We start from the raw sequence: 25,975 nt of genomic DNA on the forward strand, positions 1-25,975 counted from the left end.
GAATAGTTATTATCAATAAATCAACAAACAATAAGTATTGGTGAAGATGTGGAGAAAAGGAACCCTCATGCACTGTTGATGGATTTGCAAATGGTACAGTCTCTATAGAAAACAGTTTGGCTGTTCCTTGAAATTTAAAAATCAAACTACCTTATAACCCAGCATTTATACTTCTGGGTGTTTATCTGAACAAATCCAAAACACTGATTTGAAAAAACACATTCATCCCTATGTTCACTGAAGCATTATTTACAATAGCTAAAATATATAAGCAACTCTAGTGCCCATTAATAGATGAATGGATAAAGAAGTGGTACATATATGAAATGGAATAATACTTAGCCCAAATGGATGGATCTAGAGGGTAATATACTAAGTGAAATAAGTCAGAGAGAGAAATACAAATACCATATGATTTCACTTATATGTGGAATCTAAATAAGTAAATAAATGAATGAACAAACAAATAAAGGAGAAACTCATTGATACAGAGAACCAACTAATGGTTTCCAGATGGAAGGAGGGTTTGGAGCAGGGGGTGAAAAGGTGAAGGAATTAAAAGTACAAATTGGGGAGAAACAAAGATGGCAGCATAAGTAAACACCTATACTGCTGCCTCACACAACAATTTCAAAACTGCAACTGGAAGACAGAGCGGACATAGTCCAGAACCACCAGAAAGCTGGCTGAGTGGAAATTATACAACTAGAAGGAAAGAGGAAAGGACACTGAGACTCAGAGGAGCTGTGGAGGTGCAAAGACCAGTGCGCGTGGAAAGGGCGGGCGGCTGAATATGCAGCTGGCTTACTTGCAGCACGCTGGGAGGCCGGGCAGCAAACTCACGGCTAGCTTTCTCATTTGGGAGGGAAACAAAACCTCCTGACTGCACTGAAATCCAGCTCCGGGTGAGAATTTGGATACCAGACTCATTTGGGGAGAAACTGGACTGTCTGGCAGTGGGCAACACTCGAGAGCAACCTTCTCTCAGAGCTGCATGCAACCATTGCCTTGGGACACTGAGACACAGGGGCCTCTTAGGGTGGGGCTGATGGGAAGCAAAGGCTGTCTGCTCCAACCTGAGACTCCGCCCCACTCAAGCTGAGCACAGAAGCTCTCCCAGCAGAGACACTGCTGATCCTCACAGCCAATTAGCCTGGAGGTCAACTCCCCTGTGATACCAACAACAATCACGGCTTAACTACAACAAGACTGCACACACAGCCCACAAAGGGGTGCACCAGGAGTGTCTACCTCAGGTAACTAGGGAAGCTGAGCTACAGGGCCCTGCTAGGACACCTAGCACACAAAGCCACTCCATCAACTCAGGGAAGCAGCTAAAATGCAGAGACAAAGAGGCAGGCCACAAATGAAGGAAATGGAGGAAAGCAAAAGACTAAGTATAGAGTTCAAAACCACGGTTATAAGGTTTTTCAAAAATTTCCTAGAAAAGACTGATAAATTTAATGAGACCCTCGAGGATATGAAAAAGGATCAACTAGAAATTAAGCATACACTGACTGAAATAAAAAATATTATACAGAGACCTAAAAGCAGACTAGAGGATCACAAGAATCAAGTCAAAGATTTGGAATACAAAGAAGCAAAAAACATTCCTCCGGAAAAGCAAAAAGAAAAAAGAACTCAAAAAGTTGAAGATGTTATAAGAAGCCTCTGGGACAACTTCAAGCATACCAACATCAGAATTATGGGGGTCCAGAAAGAGAGAGAGCAAGATACTGAAAACCTATTTGAAGAAATGGTGACTGAAAACTTCCCCCACCTGGTGAAAAAAATAGTCTTACAAGTCCAGGAAGCACACAGGACCCCAAACAAAAGGAATCCAAAGAGGACCACACCAAGATACATCGTAATAAAAATGCCAAGAGCAAAAGACAAAGAGAGAATATTAAAAGTAGCAAGAGAAAAACAGTTAATTACCTACAAGGGAGCACCCATACGATTGTCAGCTGATTTCTCAACAGAAACTATGCAGGCCAGACGGGAATGGCAGGAAATATTCGAAGTGATGAATAGCAAGAAACTACTACCAAAATTACTCTACCCAGCAAAGCTATCATTCAGAATTGAAGGTCAGATAAAGAGCTTCACAGATAAGAAAAAGGTAAAGGAGTTCATCACCACCAAACCAGAACTATATGAAATGCTGAAAGGTATTCTTTAAGAAGAGGAAGAAGAAGAAAAAGAAAAAGATAAAATTATGAACAACAAATACATATCTATCAACAAGTGAATCTTAAAACCAAGGAAATAAAAAATCTGATGAACAGTATTAACTGGTGAATATAATAGAATCAGGGGCATATAAAGGGAGTGGACTGACAATTCTTGGGGGGAAAGGGGAGTGGAGGTGCGGGAAGAGACTGTACAAAAAGCGTACACCTATGGATGAGGACAGTGGGGGGGGGGTTTAAGGGCAGAGGGTGGGGTAGGAACCTGGTGGAGGGGAGCTATGGGGGGAAAAAAGAGGAACAATTGTAATAATTTGAACAATAAAGATTTATTAAATTAAAAAATACAAATAAATAAATAAATAAAAGTACAAATTGGCAATTACAAAATAGTCACTGGGTTGTAAAGGACAGCATAGAGAATATAGTCAATAATTTTGTAATAACTGTGTAGTGTCAGGCAGGCATTAACCTTATTAGAGAGAATCACTTCACAAAGTATATAAATGTCTAACCACTAGGCTGGAGTCCTGAAACTAATATAATATTGTATGCCAACTGTAATTGAAAAAAGAAATTTTAAAAAATAGATTCTCTACCAAAAGGACAGTTGCAAAATTTGGTGGTAAGACTGCATTAAAGAATCAAGAGTGTCCCTGACTTGAATTTTTTTTATCATAACTATCCTAAGACTTTTATTAATCTTTCTAGAGGCCTGGTGCATGAAATTCGTGCATGGGGGAGAGGGGATGTCCCTCAGCCCAGCCTGCACCCTCTCCAATCTGGGACCCCTTAGGAATGTCTGACTGCAGTTGTACATCCCTCTCACAATCCAGGACTGCTGGCTCCTAACCACTTGACTGCCTGCCTGCCTGATTGCCCCTAACCACTCAGCCTGATATCCCTCTAAATGCTCCCCTACTGGCATTATTGTCCCCAACTGCTCTCCCTTGCCAGCCTGATCACGTCCAAATGCCTTCCCCTGTGGGGCTGAGGGGACTGGGAGACTCTAGCTGGATGAGGCTGGATGCTGCAGGGACTGGGTGAGGTGGGGCTGAGGGGACTCGGGGACTCCAGCAGGATGAACATGAGGTGGGGCTGAGGCGACTGTGCACCACCATCTTGTGGCTGTGGGTGCCACCATCTTGTGAGAGTGTGATGGTCAATTAGCATATTCCTTCTTTATTATATTGGATAGGTTACCAATTTTGTTGAAGCTCATATTAGAGCTATTTCCTTGGTGAGTCTTGTATGTTTACATGTGAGTAAGTAACTTGTTACATCCAGTAACTTAATTTCTCTGCAATTATATATGCTTTGTACCGAGTGATGCATATGCTGTTCTGTACTCACAGTGTAGAGAGATCTGAAGATTTGTTTTAGAAATTAGTAAATTTAGCCCTAACCAGTTTTGCTCAGTGGATAGAGCATCGGCCTGTGGACTAAAAGGTCCCAGGTTCGATTCCGGTCAAGGGCATTTACCTTGGTTGTGGGCACATCCCCAGTTGGAGGTGTGCAGGAGGTAGCTGATTGATGTTTCTTTCTCATCGATGTTTCTAACTCTATCTCATGTGTGTGTGTGTGTGTGTGTGTGTGTGTGTGTGTGTGTGTGTGTGTGTCTTTATTTAATTTCTTTATTTATTAAGGTATTACATATTTGTCCTCATCCCCCCATTTCAATTCCAAACCTGTCCCCACACATCTGAGAGTGTGAAGAGGACCTTTCAGAAAGTTTTCTGCTGCCTTTATCTGCGTTCCCTGAAAACACTTCTGCATCTTTTCTTGGTAGGTTCAAGGGAAACACTCTTACAACCCTACTTCTGATAAAGCCCCATTTGAGATTCTGGCTTTGGGAGTCCTGCCGACTACCTTAACATATTCCAGAAAGCCTCTGCCCACAATGATGCTATTATTATAGATTGTTGAATTGTTGCATAAAGAACCCTATAAGACCTCCTACAGTTGTACAGGGCATTTTAAGATTACCACCCATATGGAAAGCAGTGTGTTCCCCTCAGATCCTATAGTTTGATAATGCAGAAAATTATGGCATGATTCACCCAAATGAATCAAAAGGCCTACCTATGTCTTGTTTTTGTTTGTTTTTATTTATTGTAATTATTGAAAGTATAACAGATGTTCGCCTTTCACCCCCATTGACGACTTCCATCCCACTCCTGCCCCCTCCCCAGGCCTTCTGTTCATGGGTTATGCATATATGCATATAGGTTATTTGGTTAATCTCTTCCTTCCATCCCTCCCCCTTCCCTCTGACATCTGTCAGTCTGTTCCATGCTTCCATGTCTCTGGATCTATTTTGTTCATCAGTTTATTTTGTTCATTAGATTCCACATACAAGTGAGATCATGTGATACTTGTCTTTCTCTAACTGGCTTATTTCACTTAGCATAATACTCACCAAGTCCCTCCAGGCTGCCTTAAAGGGTAAGAAATCCTTTTTCACTGCTATATAGTATTCCATATAGTATTCTATGTGTCAATGTACCATAGCTTTTTTATCGATTCATCTATTAAATGGGCACTTGGGCTGTTTCCATGTGTTGGGCATTTGAGCACATTTTGTAGAGCTAGCTGCTGCAGGAACCATTTCTTCCCATGTTTAGAGGCTGGGGTATCTCCAGTACACTAAGCACATTCACTGCTTCAGAGAGCTATCTACTTCAAAATAGTGAGATGAAGATTCCATGGCTCAAGGCAGAGTGGAGAGCTAGCTCTCGGGATCTTGAGGATGAAGTTGCAAAATTGTCTGTAAAGGAGCTTCTGGATGTTGGGTTAAGATGAAGCCCTTCATTTGGAAACAGGACATGGTTAGGACATTAAGAGCTCAACGAATGTGTCTGTGAAGATGGAGAGCTGAGCCCTTCTCAGGGGGGCATGGAAAAGTGCTTGGATATTATGTTATCACCTCAATTTATGATTTACAAACCTGACTACTTATTTATTTATTTTTAAATATACTTTTGTTGATTTCTGAGAGAAAGAGGGGGCAGAGAGAGAGAGAGAGAGAGAGAGAGAGAGAGAGAGAGAGAGAGAGAAACATCAGTCATATGCTCCCGACCAGGGATCAAACCTGCAACCTAGGTATGTGTCCTGAGCAGGAAGGGAACAGGGAACTTTTTAATGATGCCCCAACCAACTGAGCCACCCAGCCAGGGCGCCTCATCTTATTTGAATAAGTCTCAGGAAGTGGGTTTCTCTTGAATCCTAAAAATACTGAAATTTGGGGTTTTCTCTGTGTAAGCTTACTAAGTATTCCTAGAGGTTTTCTTCATTAAAAATCAAAGCAGTATGAGTTTCTGAAGCATCAACAATCCCCAATAGTGAGTAAACACATGGCAACCTCTCTCTCATCTGCTTCCTGGGTTCCTAATGAAACCTTTGAGACATGCTCTAGGATCCTTGCATTCTACTTCTTAGAACCCCGAGGAATTTTCAAAGGTGTGTTCCCAGGAGGCTGGAGGCACAGGGATTTTCTCCTCTTGGGGAAAATAAATATCCAAAGCTCCTTGAAATCTGGAGTTTAAGAGATGGCATTTTTCCTGTGCCACTTCCCCAGCCAAAGAAGCCAATGCCCCAGCCTCAAGGAGCTCAGCAATAATTTGAAGTTCTCTCTAATACCAGAGAAAGCTGACTTTCCATTGCTTTCTTGGTTTTGGCTTCCACAACAAAGTGTTTTCCTAGGCTTCCTCTGAATAGATTCGGCCCCTTCCATTCCTTTGAAAGATCACTATCTGGAAAGAGGCTCCTTCCTATTGCCAAGGTCAGAAGCAGTGAATTGCTATTGGCACAACTAAATGAAAATGGAATGCCATGTATATTTTTCAAAATCTTATTCTTTTCCCTCTATGATTTTCAGTATTGGTTTGCTTGTATTGATTCTCATGTCCATGGATATTCTATTTCTTTATGCTCATCTTGCTGTGGTAATGGATTCAAGGACATGAAATTTAGCAGACATAATAATGATCTTCAAATATTTTAAATACTATCTGGCTGGAAAGGAAACAGAAGGTAGGATACTGTGGGGAGGTGGAAAATTGTAGGCAGACAGATATTGAATCAATATAATGTAACATTTTCTAAGAATTAAGGTCATCCAAAAATAGAATTAATGACAGTATATCTATATGGATCTATAAATAGAATTTATGCACCATTGAAAATAAAGTGTAAGATGGATTTATAGTACTATTATGGAAAGTATTCAAGAAATAATATTTGAGTGAAAAGACTACTTGTGAATTGGTGTGTTGCATATAATTTCATTTGTATAAAATGATATGAAAATATGCATAATTGTGCATAGAAAATTGCTAAACAGAAATAAATAAATTTAAAAAACAAATATGAATTATGTTTTTTTCTGGACTAAAGAATGCAAATTACAGAAAGAGAAAACTACCTTTCCCATTTATACTCTACTTTACAGATGGCTTTTTCCCCCTTAAGCATTTTTACAACAAAAAAGCCTACTTTTATATTTTTAAGTAAACTTAGTATCTTAAAAAAAAAAAAGAGGGGGTGCTAACTTGTAAGATAATAAATTTCCAATCGATGTAAGCACTGAAGCAGAATTTGGTGAACTATTTGTGAGCAATGCTGGGCTTTTAATGTGACAGCCTAACTTTAAGTTTCTATGATTCAGTTCTAATGAAGGAACTTAAAGCTACAAAGAATGTGAGTTTTTCCAGCTTGCTTCCAACTGGAAAGATTTGAATAACGAAATGGATTAGATGAACCCCTTGCCCAGGATTGCTTGTCAGGTCTCAGCAGAAAATGATTTCTCTAGAAGGTAGTAATTTTTAAACTGTGGAGAGATGTTTTAGACTAAAGACCCAGAATATAAAGAAACAGAAAATGGTGTCAAATGCTGCGTTTCTCAGTGACATGGTTTCCCAGGCGGAGGCTGCTATGTGGTCTCAGGGATCATGATCATATTGCAGTCCTGGTGCTATCACCCATCAGGTCTTCACCATTGGAGGAGTCATTGTTTTCCTGGGGGGTGATGAGAGAGGGAACGTGATTGCAGTGATGCACAAGCACAGTTCAGTCTTTTCTCTTCCATAGCCTGGCTGAGTTTTTCTGTTCCGTTTAGTGTAGGTAGGATTGAGTTTCCTCTTCCATAGATCTGAGTTTTGTTCCATACTAAATTAGGAACCACAGTAAAACAGAATTGCTTAAGGACAAGCTTGTTCCCACATGCCAGAGGAAAATTAACACATGCATATTGTACTGTATATTCTTCTCTAAATTTTGAAATATTTTCTTCTTTATTGTTCTTAAAAATCTATAATAAGGAAATTTCAAAATCTGACCTCACCCAGCTATTTACATCTCACTGTACTGATACCCGGTTTGACCCTGTGGTTATTAACAATTTTAGTATTTTTTCATCATGGATTTTTGCATTAAGGTTTAAAAACTATTGCATTAAACTTGTATTCATCTCCATTATTGACTTTTTTGGGGCTCCCTTAACTTTTGCACCCAAGACCAGCGCCTCACTCACCGCCCTGTACTTCCAGCACTTCTCAGAAAGGCTTTCTCTCTGCCAACCACCATCTTCCTTTACAAATTGGAGTTCATTTCCTCCAGATGTGGTGCTGAGGTGCTCCAATGGCTATAAAATGCCCGTTCTGTCAGCTTTCCTGTCTTGGCCGTAAATTAACCCCCTACTTTCACCTGTTCTCCTCAGTCCTCTCTGCAATCTCATAATAGAGTTCCTTTTTGTAGCAGAATTATAGAATTTGGCTGTCTTTAGAAGATAGTAATTAAGATTAATATATGTATTATATATAGAGAAAGATAACTTAAGATTCTCCATTTACTACCTAGAAAAAATTATTTTTAGCATTTTGGTAAATTCTTTCCAGTCCTTTTTAGTGGCAGGTGTGCCATTGAATGCATTACCTTCATTTCTTTCTTCCTTCTTTTTCTTTTCTTTGTATTATTTTTACAAAATTATGGTCTGTCTTGTATCTTTGTATCTACCTATGTATCTATGTAACTGTGTATGTATGGTGCATAGTTCCCATTAAATGAATACGATATAATTTATTTAATCATTCCTTTTTTCATTTACATTGTTTTTGGTCTTCATTATTACAAACTAGAGGCCTGATGCACAAAATTCGTGCAAGGGGCTTGGCCCTTGAAGCCTTGGCAGCATGCCTCGGCCCTCCCAGTTGTGGAGGCTTGCCTCGGCTCTCACAGCCCTGACTTCGTCCAGAAGGCCGTGTGGAAGGACGTCTGGTCATTTGGCTGTCTGGTCTAATTAGCATATTATGCTTTTATTATTATAGATGATATTATAAAACCCTCTTACACATGCATCCTGATACATATCTCTGATTATTTCTTTAAAATAAATAATTGGAAGTGAAAATATTAAGCCAAGGAAAATGGGCATGTGTTATAATTAATACAATAATATTTTACCTACTTCTCTCAATAATCCTAAAAATTTTCCAGTTTTCCTAATGATTTTCAATTTTTCCAATGTATTCCTCAATGTAATCTCATTTCCAGAGTAAGGCAAATGTATTAATACTTGTTAATAGTCACCAAAATAGCCTTCTTTTTTCATCTATTCACACTGGCCTTAGAATTAAAAGATTGAATCTATGATTTTTAAAATTTTGGACAAATCACCTAATCCTAGGTGTTTTAGATTTTCCATCTGCAAGATGAAAATAGTAATTACCTAACATGTGGGACTGTTATACTCTTAAATAATATATGTAAAAATGCTTTATAAACTAAAAACTGCAATAAGGGACTATTATTTTTGCTGTTGTTATTGTTATTATTTTTTTAAATGAGAACATTGTGATCCCCAATTACCCCTCAAATAGAAAATAGGAGATATGTGCAACCTGGTTTCCCCAGATACCCAGTTCATAATGCTGAAGAAATTAGAAAAGAGAGTTCAGAGTAGAGTAGTGAGTCAGACGACCTATAAAAACTCATATGCAAGCACAAGCTACAAAACACAGAGAAATAACACACATTTTATGAGAATTAGTTACAGAGCAACACTAGCAATTGGAAAGGGCTTGGATTGATAGGTTTGAGAAGTCTTTCTGTGCAAGAGGAGACTTGAGTAAAGTATTGACTAAAGAGAAATACATGCTTCATTAAAAACCAATGCAAGAGCTTAAAACACACACACACACACACACACACACACACACACACCCTCATAGACACAGACAACAGTATGGTAAATCACCAGAGTGAAAGGGGGTTGGAAGGAGATAAAGAGGGTAAAGTGGAGATTAACTGAATATGAATGGAGACTTGACTTGGGTGCTAAATACACAATACAATATACAGATGATGTTCTGTAGAATTGTACACTTTAAACCTATACAATTTTATTCACCAATAAACTCAATAAAAACTTTTTTTTCAAAATGGGGAGGGCAGTCATGTTTGAGGCTATTGAATCATTTGTGAAAATGGTTTATGAAAGATGCAGACAAGTGGAACAAGTGGAAAGCAAACACTTATCTGTTGCTTGGCAGTTTAGAAGGGAAGATGTTTAAGATTAAAATTGTGCTTTAAACAAAGTAGAATAGATTGGCAAATTTGTTTTAGGTAAACAAAACCATGCAACTGTAATCCAGGAGAAAATGCTTTTAAACCTTAACTATGCATTTTCTATTTCTTTAGCCTCAGTATTTCCCTAACACCTGTGTTCTCACTCATCAGGAAATCTGTTCTAAACTTGCCCAGTTATCCTTCCTTCTACCTTGTCACCACTCCGTGTATTCTTCTTTACTGTTGTACATACGTCTGCATACATGGAATTACTTCCTGATTGTGTTTTTCTGTCTTCACCTATTAGTGAGCAGTGGTCTCCATTTACCCGGCATCCATCCAGAAACAGGTCCTTATTATCAGCTTCTAGAGTTCTGCTGCTCAAAGCATCGGTCACCAATGTATTCTGACTGATTGGCCTAAGTCTCCAGCTTTCAAATGTGGAATTTATCGATGAGGAGAGAGAACTACACAGTGGTAAGTGAATTTTTTTTCCAGGGTTTTTCCAGCTTTCATGAACACAAGCTTACTCTATTTGCAATATTTCTCACCTTGTATGTTTTAACCCTGGCTGGCAATGTCATCATTGTGACAATTATCAGTATTGATCGTCACCTTCACACCCCCATGTACTTCTTTCTCAGTATGCTTTCAACCTCAGAAACGATGTACACGTTGGTCATTGTACCACAGATGCTCTCCAGCCTCATCGGACAAAGCCAGTCCATCTCCTTGGCTGGCTGTGCCACCCAGATGTTCTTTTTTATCACTTTGGCCATCAACAACTGCTTTCTACTCACAGCAATGGGGTATGACCGCTATGTCGCCATCTGCAAACCTTTGAGGTACACAGTCATCATGAACAGGAAGGTGTGTGCCCAGCTGGTTTGGGGGGCCTGCAGCATTGGCCTGCTTGTGGCCATAATTCAGATTTCCTCTGTGTTCAGTCAGCCCTTTTGTGGTAAAGAGGTGGCCCATTATTTCTGTGACGTCCTCCCAGTTATGAAACTCTCCTGTGCTGACACCAATCTACATGACATAATTAATTTTATCATCAGCTCACTTGTCATTGTGTTGCCCATGGGTTTGGTCTTCATCTCCTACATCCTTATCATCTCCACCATCCTCAAGATTGCCTCAAGTGAGGGCCAAAAGAAGGCTTTTGCAACTTGTGCCTCCCACCTCATTGTGGTCATTGTCCACTATGGCTGTGCCTCCATTGCCTATCTCAGGCCTAAGTCGGAGAACACCAAAGACCAGGATCAGCTGATCTCAGTGGCCTACACCATCTTTACTCCTCTCCTGAACCCTGTGGTCTATACTCTGAGAAACAAGGAGGTCAAGAATGCCCTTCACCGTGCTATCAGCAGAAAACCTCTTGCCTAGGATCTTAGGTAGTTTGACATATAACCTATCATACTCTGGGTATTTTTGCAATCTGAAAAAAATACCTTATTTTAATTTTTGTATGCATTTGTCCAGTTTTCCCATCACCATTTGTTGAAAAGACTGTTTACCCAATTGTATATTCTTGCATCCTTTGTCAGAGATTAATTGACCATATAGGTGTGTGGTGTTTTTTCTTCTGGGCTCTCTATTCTGGTCCATTGATCAATGTGTTCGTTTTCATGCCAGTACCATGATGTTTTGATTACTATGGCCTTGTAGTGTAATTTGAGATCAGGCAACATCATACCTCCAATTTTGTTCTTCTTTCTCAATACTGCTCTGCTATTCAGAGTCTTTTGTGTTTCCATGTAAATTTTAAGATCATTTGTTGTAGTTCTGTGAAAAATTCCATAGGTATTTCGATAGAGATTGCATTGAATCTATAGATTGCTTTTGGTAATAAGGATATTTTAACCATGTTAATTCTTTTTATCTGTGGGCATGGTATATACTTGCATTTGTTTGTATGTTCTTCAATTTATTTCTTCAATGTCTTATAATGTTCTGAATACAGGTCTTTTACTTTCTTGGTTAGATGTATTTCCAGGTATTTTTTGGTGCAGTTGGAAAAGTGATTGTTTTTATTCATTTTTCTTTCCAATTGTTATTGGTGTATAAAAATGCATCCAGCCTTAGCCGGTTTGGCTCAGTTCATAGCGCACAGACTGAAGGGTCCCAGGTTCCAGTCCAGTTAAGGGCACATACCTCAGTTGAAGGCTCGATCCCTGGCCCTGGTTGGGGCATGTGTAGGAGGCAACCAATTAGTGTGTCTCTCTCGCATTGATATTTCTCTTTCTCTGTTTCTCCCTCTCCCTTCCATTCTTTCTAGAAATCAATAGAAAGATATCCTTGGGTGAGGATTAACAAAAAAAATTCAACTAATTTCTGAATATTAACCTTTTGCACTCGGATGTCGAGTGTGACTCGACACGGTTAGCATCGGTAGCAAAGGGTTAGCGAGTGCAAAGGGTTAATGTTGTATTCTGCTAGGCCACTTTCTTACACCATTATAAGAATAAACTCAAAATAGATTAAAGACTTAAATGTATGACCCCAAACCATAAAATCCTTAGAAGAAAAGAGTAAACTTTCTGACATAGCTGTCAGTAATATTTTTTTGGATATGTTTCCTCAGTCAATGGAAACAAAAATATAATAAACACAAAAATAAAATAAATACATCAAACTAAGAAGATTTTGCACAACAAAGGAAACCATCAACAAAATGAAAAGGCAACCTACTACATGGAAGAAAATATGTGTCAGTGATACAAATATTTGCCAGTGATGATATTCATATTCAATATGAAAAAAGAACTCATACACTATAACAGCAATAAATTAATGAATTAATAAACAATCCAATTTAAAAATGGGTAGAGGAACTGAATAGACATTCCTCAAAGAGGACAAACAGATGGTCAATAACATATGAAAAGATGCTCAATACAATAATCATCAGAGAAATGTACATTAAAACAACAATGGGAAATCACTGCACACCTATCAGAATAGTTATTATCAATAAATCAACAAACAATAAGTATTGGTGAAGATGTGGAGAAAAGGAACCCTCATCCACTGTTGATGGATTTGCAAATGGTACAGTCTCTATAGAAAACAGTTTGGCTGTTCCTTGAAAATTAAAAATTGAACCACCTTATAACCCAGCAATTATACTTCTGGGTGTTTATTTGAAGAAATCCAAAACACTGATTTGAAAAAACATATTCATCCCTATGTTCACTGAAGCATTATTTACAATAGCCAAAATATATAAGCAACTCTAGTGCCCATTAATAGATGAATGGATAAAGAAGTGGTACATATATGAAATGGAATAATACTTAGCCCAAATGGATGAATCTAGAGGGTAATATACTAAGTGAAATAAGTCAGAGAGAGAAATACAAATACCATATGATTTCACTTATATGTGGAATCTAAATAAATAAACAAAGAAACAAACAAATGAAAGAGAAAATCATAGATACAGAGAACAAACTAATGATTGCCAGAGGGGAGGAGGGTTGGAGGGCGGGGTGAAAAGGTGAAGGGATTAAAAGTACAAATTGGCAATTACAAAATAGTTACTGGGTTGTAAAGGACAGCATATAGAATATAGTCAATAATCTTGTAATAACTGTTTGGTGTCAGGCAGGCATTAACCTTATTAGAGGGAATCACTTCACATAGTACATAAATGTCTAACCACTATGCTGTGCACCTGAAACTAATATAACATTGAATGCCAACTGTAATAGAAAAAAGTTTTTAAAAAATAGATTCTCTACCAATAATACAGCTGCAAAATTTGGTGGTAAGACTGCATTAAAGAATCAAGAGTGTCCCTGACTTGAATTTTTTTATCAACACTCTCCTAAGCTTTTTATTAATCACATAGGTTACCAATTTTGTTGAAGCTCATATTAGAGCTATTTCCTTGGCAAGTCTTGTATGTTTACATGTTTGTAAGTAACTTGTTACATCCAGCAACTGAATTTCTCTGCAGTTATATATGCTTTGTACCGAGTGATGCATATGCTCTTCTGTACTCACAGTATAGAGAGATCTGAAGATATGTTTTTAAATTAGTAAATTTATTAATTCCACCTCTCAACTAGCTCTGGCTGGCTCAGATTTGAAAATTAGCCCATGACTTTCGGTCTTTCCTTTGTGGAACCTGAGCTGGTACCCTTGTCTTGCCTTGACCCTCATCATCCTATCTAATAAAAGAGAAACATGCAAATTGATCATACCTCCGTTATGCCCACCAACCAATCAGGAGCAAGTATGCAAATTAACCCAACCAACATGGCGGCAGCCATGGAGCTGGAGCGACCAGGAAGCTTGGGTTTTCCCTGGTGATGGAGGAAGCCAAGCTTCCCGCACGCCCTGGCTGGTGCTGGCCTCCGCTCAAGGCTACAAAGTTTCAATTATAAAAGATAAATAAATCCCAGATACCTGCTTCCAGCTGGCCCTGGCCTCCACTCAAGGAGGCACTGAAAAAAAAAAAAAGAAAAGAAAAAAAGGAGGGGCTGGGAACCATCAGCCCCTCACCCAGGCTGGCCAGGCACCTCAGTGGGGACCCACACCCTGAAGGGGATGTAGCCAGCCTGAAAACAGCCCTCAGCCCCTCACCCAGGCTGGCCAGGCACCCCAGTGAGACCCCCACCCTGATCCGCGACACCCTTCAGGGCAAACCAGGCAGCCCCCACCCATGCACCAGGCCTCTATCTATACTAATAAAAGGGTAATATGCTAATTAGACTAGGAGACCTTCCAGGATGTTCTTCTGGACAAAGCCATGGTGGCGGGCCGAGGTAGAGGCAGTTAGAGGCCAAGAGGGGATGGCAATTGTGGGTTGTCAGGCTGGTGGGGGGCGGGGCCATTGGGGGTAAGCAGACCAGCAGGGGGGCCAGTTGGGGTCAAGCAGGCCATCAGTGGGGGTCAGTTGGAGGTGATCAGGACAGCAGGGTGGGGCAGTTTGGAGTGGGCAGGCCAGCAGGGGGCCAGCAGGAGGGCAGTTGGGGGTGAGCAGACTGTCAGGGGAGGCAGTTGGGGGTGAGCACACTGGCACGGGGGATGGTTGGGGGTGATCAGGCTGGCAGGGGGGGCATTTGGGGGCAAGCAGGCCAGCGGCAGGGGGCAGTTGAGGGCGAGCAGGCCGGCAGGCAGAGTGGTTAGGAACAATCAGGCAGGCAGGCAGGCAGGTGAGTCTTTAGGAGCCAGCAGTCCTGGATAGCGAGAGAGATGTCTGACTGCAGGTTTAGGCCCAATCCCTATAAACCGGCAGTCGGACATCCTTCAAGGGGTCCCAGATTGGAGAGGGTGCAGGCCAGGCTGAGGAACAACCCCCCCCCCCCCCGCACAAATTTCGTGCACCAGGCCACTAGTCTATATATATAAAAAGCCAGCATCCATAATGACCGGAACGACCAATGACCAGTCGCTATGATGCCCACTGTGGCCAGTGAACTGGCCTGATCAGGGGGTGGGGCCGGCTGGCCAACCTCCTGCGGCCCCTTGTCCCAGCTAGCTGACCCTGATCAGCCTGCCCCACCATGATAGGCCCATAGCCCCTCCCCACACCTGGCCCCACCCCAGATTGGCTCCCTCACCCTGATCAGGGGCAGGGCCAGCTGGCCAACATCCCAGGGCCCCTCCCCGAGGCCATCCCAGCCCCCAATTGGCCCCCCAACCCAAATAGGGGGAAGGGCTGGCCGGCCAACTTCCTGCAGCCCCACCCCCAAGCTTCCCTGCCCCTGATCGCACCCCCACCCCAATAGGGGGCAGGGCTAGCTTGCCAACTTCCTGCAGCCCCTCCCCCTGGCTGGCCCTGCCCCTGATGGGACCCCACCACCATGATAGGCCCACAGCCTCTCCCTCAACCCATTTCCACTCCAGATTGGCCCCCCACCCCGATCAGGGTCAGGGACGAATGACCAACCATGCATGACCCCTTCCCCAGCTGCTGGCCCCGGTCAGCACTGTACTCCATTCTGGGGTGAAGCTGGCTGGCCCACCACCAACAGGCCCTCCCCATGGCTGGCCCTGTCCCCAATAAGCCCTCCAACCCCAATCGCGGGTGGGGCCCACCTGCCAATCGCCCGCAGCCGCCCTCCCCCCCAGCTGGTCCAGCCCTAATTGGGCCTCGATTGGGGCGGGTGGGCTGGCTGGCCAACCTCCCTCCATCTCCTCCTCCTGACAGGCGCAGCCCTGGTCTTCCCTGATTGGGACCGGGCTGGCTGGACCCCACCCGTGTACAAGTTTGTGCACTGGCCTGCTAGTTTCTACATAATTGGACTCATTTTCTGTGAACAGTTGGGTGCCTAGTTTAAACTCACAGTTTAAACACTTATCTAAACAAGTCTGGAAACCTCCCAATTCCTCTTGTTTCTGCTTTCTAAAGGGAAAAATTGTAATGATATGTGGAAAATGTTTAAGGCTTTGTAATTATTTGGACTTGAGTAAAATGAGGAAGAACTTGCCAAGTGATTACTGGTACCTAAAGGGCTGATGTTTAAAAATAATCCTATATAATAAAGAGGTATTATGCAAATTTACCATCACATCCTCCTACAAGATGGCCGCCCCATGTCATCACAGATGACTGCCCCCATGTCATCACAAGATGGCTGGCAGGGGACGGCAGTTGGGGGCAATCGGGCTGGCAGGGGAGCAGTTAGGCATCGATCAGGCTTTCAGAGGAGTGTTTAGGGGGTGATCAGGCTGACAGGCAGAAGTGGTTAGGGCCAATCAGGCAGGCAGGCAGGCAAGCTGTTGGGAGCCAGCAGTCCCGGATTGTGAGGGGGATGTTGGGATCGGGGCTAAACCGGCAGCCACACAACCCCGGAGGGGTCCCAGATTGGAGAGGATGCAGGCTGGGCTGAGGGACATAACCCCCCACACCCCGTGCATGAATTTTGTGCACCGGGCCTCTAGTACTAATAATAATTCCTATCTGCCATGCATCATCGTTCTCCTGCTTAAAGACAGTCGAAACCTGCATTGAAAGGTGCATTGAAAGTACATGTCAAAACCAGGTCTTGGGAATCCCTGATAGTAGAAGGGCCAATAAGGGGAATATTCATGTTTATGGAGCATTGCCTTGAAGAAAAGGTTTGCCCACTCAGAACAGCTATCTCCAAGAGAGCAACCTGAGAGTGAGTGTGAAGAGGACCTTTTGGAAAGTTTTCTGTTGCCTTTATCTGCGTTCCCTGGGAACACTTCTGCATCTTTTCTTGGTAGATTCAAGGAAAATACTCTTACAACCCTACTTCTGATAAAGCCCCATTTGAGATTCTGGCTTTGGGAGTCCTGCCGACTACAGTAACCTATTCCTGAAAGCCTCTGCCCACAGTGATGCTATTTTTATAGATTGTTGATTTGTTGCATACAGAACCCTATGAGACCTCCTGCAGTTGTACAGGGCGTTATAAGATTACCACCCATATGGAAAGCAGTGTGTTCCCCTCTGATCCTACAGTTAGGTAATGCAGAAAATAATGGCATAATCTACCCAAAGTAATGTTTACACAATATGGATTGAATCCGAAAGGCCTACCTATGTCTTGTTTTTGTTTGTTGTCATTATTGAAAGTATTACAGATGTTCCCCTTTCCCCCCATTGACGACTTCCATCCCACTCCTGCCCCCTCCCCAGGCCTTCTGTTCATGGGTTATGCATATATGCATGTAGGTTATTTGGTTAATCTCTTCCTTTCCATCCCTCCCCCTTCCCTCTGACATCTGTCAGTCTGTTCCATGCTTCCATGTCTCTGGATCTATTTTGTTCATCAGTTTATTTTGTTCATTAGATTCCACATACAAGTGAGATCATGTGATACTTGTCTTTCTCTAACTGGCTTATTTCACTTAGCATAATACTCACCAAGTTCCTCCAGGCTGCCTCAAAGGGTAAGAAATCCTTCCTTTTCACTGCTATATAGTATTCCATATAGTATTCTATGTGTCAATGTACCATAGCTTTTTTATCGATTCATCTATTAAATGGGCACTTGGGGTGTTTCCATGTCTTGGCCATTTGAGCACATTTTGTAGAGCTAGCTGCTGCAGGAACCATTTCTTCCCATGTTTAGAGGCTGGGGTATCTCCAGTACACTAAGCACATTCACTGCTTCAGAGGGCTATCTACTTCAAAATAGTGTGAGATGACTCCGTGGCTCAAGGCAGAGTGGAGAGCTAGCTCTCGTGATCTTGAGGATGAAGTTGCAAAATTGCCTGTAAGGAGCTTCTGGATGTTGGGTTAAGATGAAGCCCTTCGTTTGTAAACAGGACATGGTTAGGACATTAAGAGCTCAACGAGTGTGTCTGTGAAGATGGAGAGCTGAGCCCTTCTCAGGGGGGCATGGAAAAGTGCTTGGATACTATGTTATCACCTCAATTTATGATTTACAAAACTGACTATTTATTTATTTATTTTTAAATATATTTTTGTTGATTTCAGAGAGGAAGGGAGAAGGAGAGAGAGAGAAGAGAGAGAGAGAGAAGAGAGAGAGAGAGAGAGAGAAATATAAACATCAATCAGCAATCTCTCATATGCTCCCAACCAGGGATCAAACCTGCAACCTAGGTATGTGCCCTGACCAGGAAGGGAACAGGCAACATTTAATTGATGCTCCAACCAATGGAGCCACCCAGCCAGGGCGCCTCATCTTATTTGAATAAGTTACGGGAAGTTGGTTTCTCTCAAATCCTAAACAATCTAAAATATGGGGTTTTCTCGGTGTAAGCTTACTAAGTATTCTTAGAGGTTTTCTTGATTAAAACTCAAGGCAGTATAAGTTTCTGAAGCATCAACAATCCCCAATAGTGAGTAAACACATGGCAACCTCTCTCTCATCTGCTTCCTGGGCTCCTAATGAAACCTTTGAGACATGTTCTAGGATCCTTGCATTCTACCTCTTAGTACCCCGAGGGATTTTCAAAGGCGTGTTCCCAGGAGGCTAGAGGCAAAGGGATTTTCTCCTCTTGGGGAAAATAAATATCCAAAGCTCCTTGAAATCTGGAGTTTAAGAGATGGCAATTTTCCTGTGCCACTTCCCCAGCCAAAGAAGCCAATGCCCCAGCCTCAAGGATTTCAGCAGTTACTTGAACTTCTCTCTGATACCAGAGAAAGCTGACTTTCCCTTGCTTTCTTGGTTTTGGCTTCCACAACAAAGTGTTTTCCTAGGCTTCCTCTGAATAGATTCGGCCCCTTCCATTCCTTTGAAAGATCACTATCTGGAAAGAGGCTCCTTCCTATTGCCAAGGTCAGAAGCAGTGAGTTGCTGTTGGCAGAACGAAATGAAAATGGAATGCCATGTATATTTTTCAAAATCTTATTCTTTTCCCTCTATGGTTTTCAGTATTGGTTTGCTTGTATTGATTCTCATATCCATTGATATTCTATTTCTTTATGCTCATCTTGCTGTGGTAATGGATTCAAGGACATGAAATTTAGCAGATATGATAATGACCTTCAAATATTTTAAATACTATCTGGCTGGAAAGGAAACAGAAGGTAGGCTACTGTGGGGAGGTGGAAAGTTGCAGGCAGACAGATATTGAATCAATATAATGTAACATTTTCTAAGAATTAAGGTCACTCAAAAATATAATTAATGACAGTATATTTATACGAATATAAATGGAATATTATGCACCATTGAAAATAAAGTGTGATGTGGATTTATAGTACTGTTATGGAAATAACATTTACGAAATAATGCTATAATATAATAATGTTATTATATAAGAAATAATATTTAAGTGAAAAAAACTATTTGTGAATTGGTGTGTCCCATAAAATTTTATTTGTATAAAATTGAAATGATACGGAAATATGCATAATTGTACATACAAAATTTCTAGGCAGAAATAAAGAAATTTAAAAAACAAACATGAATTATGTTTACTTCTGGACTAAAGAATGCAAATTACAGAAGGCGAAAACTACCTTTCCCATTTATACTCTACTTTACAGATGGCTTTTTCCCCCTTAAGCATTTTTACAACAAAAAAAGCCTACTTTTATATTTTTAAGTAAACTTAGTATCTTAAAAAATAAAAAAAAGAGGAGTGCTAACTTGTAAGATAATAAATTTCCTATCGTTGGAAGCACTGAAGCAGAATTTGGTGAACTATTTGTGAGCAATGCTGGGCTTTTAATGTTACAGCCTAACTCTAAGTTCTATGATTCAGTTCTAATGAAGGAACTTAAAGCTACAAAGAATGTGAGTTTTTCCAGCTTGCTTCCAACTGGAAAGATCTGAATAACGAAATGGATTAGATGAACCCCTTGCCCAGGATTGCTTGTCAGGTCTCAGCAGAAAATGATTTCTCTAGAAGGTAGTAATTTCTCATTTTTTAAACTGTGGAGAGATGTTTTAGACTAAAGACCCAGAATATAAAGAAACAAAATGGTGTCAAATGCTGCGTTTCTCAGTGACATGGTTTCCCAGGCGGAGGCTGCTATGTGGTCTCAGGGATCATGACCATATTGCAGTCCTGGTGCTATCACCCATCAGGTCTTCGCCATTGGAGGAGTCATTGTCTTCCTGGGGGGTGATGAGAGAGGGAACGTGATTGCAGTGATGCACAAGCACAGTTCAGTCTTTTCTCTTCCATAGCCTGGCTGAGTTTTTCTGTTCCGTTTAGTGTAGGTAGGATTGATTTTCCTCTTCCATAGATCTGAGTTTTGTTCCATACTAAATTAGGAACCACAGTAAAACAGGAATGCTTAAGGACTAGCTTATTCCCACATGCCAGAGGAAAATTAACACATGCATATTGTACTGTATATTCTTCTCTAAATTTTGAAATATTTTATATTTTTTTGTTCTTAAAAATCCACAATAAGAAAATTTCAAAATCTGACCTCACCCAACTATTTACATTTCACTGTACTAATACCCGGTTTGACCCTGTGGTTATTAAAAATTTTAGTATTTTTTCATCATGGATTTTTGCATTAAGGTTTAAAAACTATTGCATTAAACTTGTATTCATCTTGATTATTGACTTTTTTGGGGCTCCCTTAACTTTTGCACCCAAGACCAGCGCCTCACTCACCGCCCTGTACTTCCAGCACTTCTCAGAAAGGCTTTCTCTCTGCCAACCACCATCTTCCTTTACAAATTGGAGTTCATTTCCTCCAGATGTGGTGCTGAGGTGCTCCAATGGCTATAAAATGCCCATTCTGTCAGCTTTCCTGTCTTGGCCGTAAATTAACCCCCTACTTTCACCTGTTCTCCTCAGGCCTCTCTGCAATCTCGTTATAGAGTTCCTTTTTGTAGCAGAACTACAGAATTTGGCTGTGTTTAGAAGATAATAATTAAGAAGAAAATATGTATTATATATAGAGAAAGATAAGTTAAGATTCTCCATTTACTACCTAGAAAAAATTATTTTTAGCATTTTGGTACATTCTTTCCAGTCCTTTTTTCATGGCAGGTGTGCCATTGAATGCATTACCTTCATTTCTTTCTTCCTTCGTTTTCTTTTCTTTGTATTACTTTTACAAAATTATGGTATCTTTGTATCTACCTATGTATTTATGTAACTATGTATGTATGGTGCATAGTTCCCATTAAATGAATATGATATAATTTATTTAATCATTCCTTTTTTATTTACATTGGTTTTGGTCTTTATTATTATAAACTAGAGGCCTGATGCTCAAAATCTGTGCAAGGGGCTTGGCCCTCAAAACTGCTGTAGCTTGCCTCGGCCCTCGCAGCCCCAGCATCGTCCAGAAGGTTGTCTGGAAGGCTGTCCATTCTAATTAGCATATTACATTTTTATTATTATAGATGATATTATAAAACCCTCTTACACATGCATCCTGATATATGTCTTGGATTATTTCTTTAAAGTAAATAATTGGAAGTGAAAATATTAAGCCAAGGAGAATGGGTATGTGTTATAATTAATACAATAATATTTTACCTACTTAACCAGATAACCCTAAAAATTTTTCAGTTTTCCTAATGATTTTCAACTTTTCCAATTTACTCCTCAATGTAATCTCATTCCTAGAGTAAGGCAAATGTATTAATACTTGTTAATAGACACCAAAATAGCCTTCTTTTTTTATCTGTTCACACTGGCCTTAGAATTAATAGATTGAATCCATGATTTTTTAAATTTTAGACAAATCACCTAATCCTAGGTGTCTTAGATTTTCCAACTGCAAGATGAAGATAATAATTACTTATCACATGGGATGGTTATACTGTTAAATAATATATATGAATATGCTTTATAAACTAAAAACTGCAATAAGGGACTATTATTTTTGTTGTTATCGTTATTAATTTTTTTAAATGAGAACTTTGTGATCCCCAATTACCCCTCAAATAGAAAATAGGAGATATGTGCAACCTGGTTTCCCCAGATACCCAGTTCATAATGCTGAAGAAATTAGAAAAGAGAGTTCAGAGTAGAGTAGTGAGTCAGACGACCTGTAAAAACTCATATGCAAGTACAAGCTAAAAAACACAGAAAAATAACACACATTTTGTGAGAATTAGTTACAGAGCAACACTAGCAATTGGAAAGGGCTTGGATTGATAGGTTTGAGAAGTCTTTCTGTGCAAGAGGAGACTTGAGTAAAGTATTGACTAAAGAGAAATACATGCTTCATTAAAAACCAATGCAAGAGATTAAGAAATACACACACACACACACACACACACACACACACACACACACACACACACAACGTCATAGACACAGACAACAGTATGGTAAATCACCAGAGTGAAAGGGGGTTGGAAGGAGGTAAAGAGGGTAAAGGGGAGATTAAATGAAGATGGAAGGAGACTTGTCTTGGGTGGTAAATACACAACACAATATACAGATGATATTCTGTAGAATTGTACACCTGAAACCTAAATAATTTTATTCACCAAGGTTGCCCCAATAAAAACTTTTTTTCAGAATGGGGACGGCAGTCAGGTTTGAGGCTATTGAATGATTTGTGAAAATATTCATGGAAGATGCAGACAAGTGGAACAGGGAGAAAGCAAACACTTATCTGTTGCTTGGCAGTTTAGAAGGGAAGATGTTTAAGATCAAAATTGTGCATTAAACAAAGTAGAATAGATTGCTTGTTTTAGGTAAACAAAACCATGCAACTGTAATCCAGGAGAAAATGCTTTTAAACCTTAACTATGCATTTTCTATTTCTTTAGCCTCAGTATTTCCCTAACACCTGTGTTCTCACTCATCAGGAAATCTGTTCTAAACTTGCCCAGTTATCCTTCCTTCTACCTTGTCACAACTCTGTGTATTCTTCTTTACTGTTGTACATACATCTGCATACATGGAATTACTTCCTGATTGTGTTTTTCTGTCTTCACCTATTAGTGAGCAGTGGTCTCCATTTACCCGGCATCCATCCAGAAACAGGTCCTTATTATCTATCTACTTCTAGAGTTCTCCTGCTCAAAGCATCGGGCACGGATGTATTCTGACTGATTGGCCTAAGTCTGCAGCTTTCAGACGTGGAATTTATCGATGAAGAGAGAGAACTACACAGTGGTGAGTGAATTTTTTTTCCAGGGTTTTTCCAGCTTTCATGAACACAAGCTTACTCTATTTGCAATATTTCTCACCTTGTATGTTTTAACCCTGGCTGGCAATGTCATCATTGTGACAATTATCAGTATTGATCGTCACCTTCACACCCCCATGTACTTCTTTCTCAGTATGCTTTCAACCTCAGAAACGATGTACACATTGGTCATTGTACCACAGATGCTCTCCAGCCTCATCGGACAAAGCCAGTCCATCTCCTTGGCTGGCTGTGCCACCCAGATGTTCTTTTTTATCACTTTGGCCATCAACAACTGCTTTCTCCTCACAGCAATGGGGTATGACCGCTATGTCGCCATCTGCAAACCTTTGAGGTACACAGTCATCATGAACAGGAAGGTGTGTGCCCAGCTGGTTTGGGGGGCCTGCAGCATTGGCCTGCTTGTGGCCATAATTCAGATTTCCTCTGTGTTCAGTCAGCCCTTTTGTGGTAAAGAGGTGGCCCATTATTTCTGTGACATCCGCCCAGTTATGAAACTCTCCTGTGCTGACACCAATCTACATGACATAATTACTTTAATCATCAGCTCACTTGTCATTTTGGTGCCCATGGGTTTGGTCTTCATCTCCTACATCCTTATCATCTCCACCATCCTCAAGATTGCCTCAAGTGAGGGCCAAAAGAAGGCTTTTGCAACTTGTGCCTCCCACCTCATTGTGGTCATTGTCCACTATGGCTGTGCCTCCGTTGCCTACCTCAAGCCTGAGTCGGAGAACACCAAAGACCAGGATCAGCTGATCTCAGTGGCCTACACCATCTTTACTCCTCTCCTGAACCCTGTGGTCTATACTCTGAGAAACAAGGAGGTCAAGAATGCCCTTCACCGTGCTATCAGCAGAAAACCTCCTGCCTAGGATCTTAGGTAGTTTGGCATATAACCTATCATAGTCAGGGTATTTTTGCAATCTGAAAAAAAATTATCTTATTTTAATTTTTGTGTGCATTTGTCCAGTTTTCCCATCACCATTTGTTGAAAAGACTGTTTACCTAATTGTATATTCTTGCATCCTTTGTCAGAGATTAATTGACCATATAGGTGTGTGGTGTTTTTTCTTCTGGGCTCTCTATTCTGGTCCATTGATCAATGTGTTCGTTTTCATGCCAGTACCATGATGTTTTGATTACTATGGCCTTGTAGTGAATTTGAGATCAGGTAACATCATACCTCCAATTTTGTTGTTCTTTCTCAATACTGCTGTGCTATTCAGGGTCTTTTGTGTTTCCATGTAACTTTTTTTTTTTTTTTAAATTTCTTTATTGATTAAGGTGTCACATATTTGTCCTCATCCCCCCATTCCCATCCCACCCCTCTCCCCACGCATGCCCCAATCCCCTGTTGAACTTAACCGTTGGATAGGCTTATATGCATGCATACAGGTCCTTTGGTTGAACTCTCCCCCTCCCCCCACCCTCCCCCTCCCCTCCCCTATCCTCCCTCTGAGGCCCGATAGTCCGATCGATGCCTCCTTGCTTCTGGTTCTGTTCTTGTTCCTCAGTCTATGTTGTTCATCATTTCCTCTAGATGAACGAGATCATATGTCACTAGATATATACTAATAAGAACTGAATGTGAGACGAGCAATAATATTTATGCTGACAGGCAAATGAATCAATCTGTAGCGAGCTTCCCCCTGGACCAACAGTTCTTTTGAGACCCAATTTCGATGTCCAGTAGTTCCTTATGTGTACATGTCAGCACTGACCCCTCAGCTCTGGATGGTGGACAAATGGTGGTAATGGAGGTCCGACTCCCTCTGGTTTGGTCTCGGCCGAACCCAGGGGCACGGCGTCACCCGGACTAAGGGGCACGTGGCCTCACCCATACCCAAGGGGCGCGTGGTCTCACCCGGGCCTGGGACCCAGCCTCACCCGGATGGATCCAGGGGTGCACGGCCTCACCCGGACCCAGGATCTGGCTTCACCCGTACCCAGGGACGCTTGGCCTCTCCCAGACCCAGGGGCACGTGGCCTCACCCGGGCTTAGTTGCACAAGGCCTCACCTGGATCCAGGGACACATGGTCTCTCCCGGACCCAGGGACGCTTGGCCTCTCCCAGACCTCCATGTAACTTTTAAGATCACTTGTTGTAGTTCTCTGAAAAATTCCAAAGTTATTTCGATAGAGATTGCATTGAATCTATAGATTGCTTTTGGTAATAAGGATATTTTAACCATGTTAATTCTTTTTATCTGTGTGCATGGTATATACTTCCATTTGTTTGTTTCTTCTTCCATTTATTTCTTCAATGTCTTATAATGTTCTGAATACAGATCTTTTACTTTCTTGGTTAGATATATTTCTAGGTATTTCTTGTTGCAATTGGAAAAGTGATTGTTTTCTTAATTTCTCTTTCTGATGGTTATTAGTGTTAAAAATGCAACCAGCCTTAGCCAGTTTGGCTCAGTGGATAGAGCATCAGCCCACAGACTGAAGGGTCCAGGTTTCGATTCTGGTCAAAGGCACATACCTCGGTTGCAGGCTTGATCCCCGGGCCTGGTTGAGGTATGTGAGGGAAGCAACCAATTAAGCAAACAGAAACTCTCTGTTTCTCCCTTTCTCATTCTTTATCGAAATCAATGGAAAGATATCCTTGGATGAGGATTAACAAAAAAAATTCAACTAATTTCTGAAGATTAATTTTGTATTCTGCTAGACCACTTTCTTACACCAT

General features: G+C 41.0%; 1 protein-coding gene across 1 annotated transcript; it reads left to right on the forward strand.

Annotated features, from left to right (window-relative positions):
- Positions 1 to 10,205: 10,205 nt before the first annotated feature.
- On the forward strand, positions 10,206 to 24,158 carry LOC103304872 (olfactory receptor 10J1-like). The gene is made up of 2 exons (XM_054711979.1): positions 10,206 to 10,691; positions 23,211 to 24,158. The coding sequence occupies exons 1-2, from the start codon at positions 10,206 to 10,208 to the stop codon at positions 24,156 to 24,158; spliced, it is 1,434 nt and encodes a 477-aa protein (XP_054567954.1).
- Positions 24,159 to 25,975: the final 1,817 nt, after the last annotated feature.

The sequence above is a fragment of the Eptesicus fuscus genome, chromosome 22 (assembly GCF_027574615.1).
Source record: "Eptesicus fuscus isolate TK198812 chromosome 22, DD_ASM_mEF_20220401, whole genome shotgun sequence".
Taxonomy (NCBI): Eukaryota; Metazoa; Chordata; class Mammalia; order Chiroptera; family Vespertilionidae; genus Eptesicus; species Eptesicus fuscus.

Excerpts from the sequence above, each read along its gene's own strand:
- LOC103304872 (XM_054711979.1), top strand. The coding sequence starts at position 10,206 with ATGAGGAGAGAGAACTACACAGTGGTAAGTGAATTTTTTTTCCAGGGT. Across the intron at positions 10,692-23,210 it reads CCATAATTCAGATTTCCTCT|ACGTGGAATTTATCGATGAA; the intron begins GTGTTCAGTCAG and ends TGCAGCTTTCAG.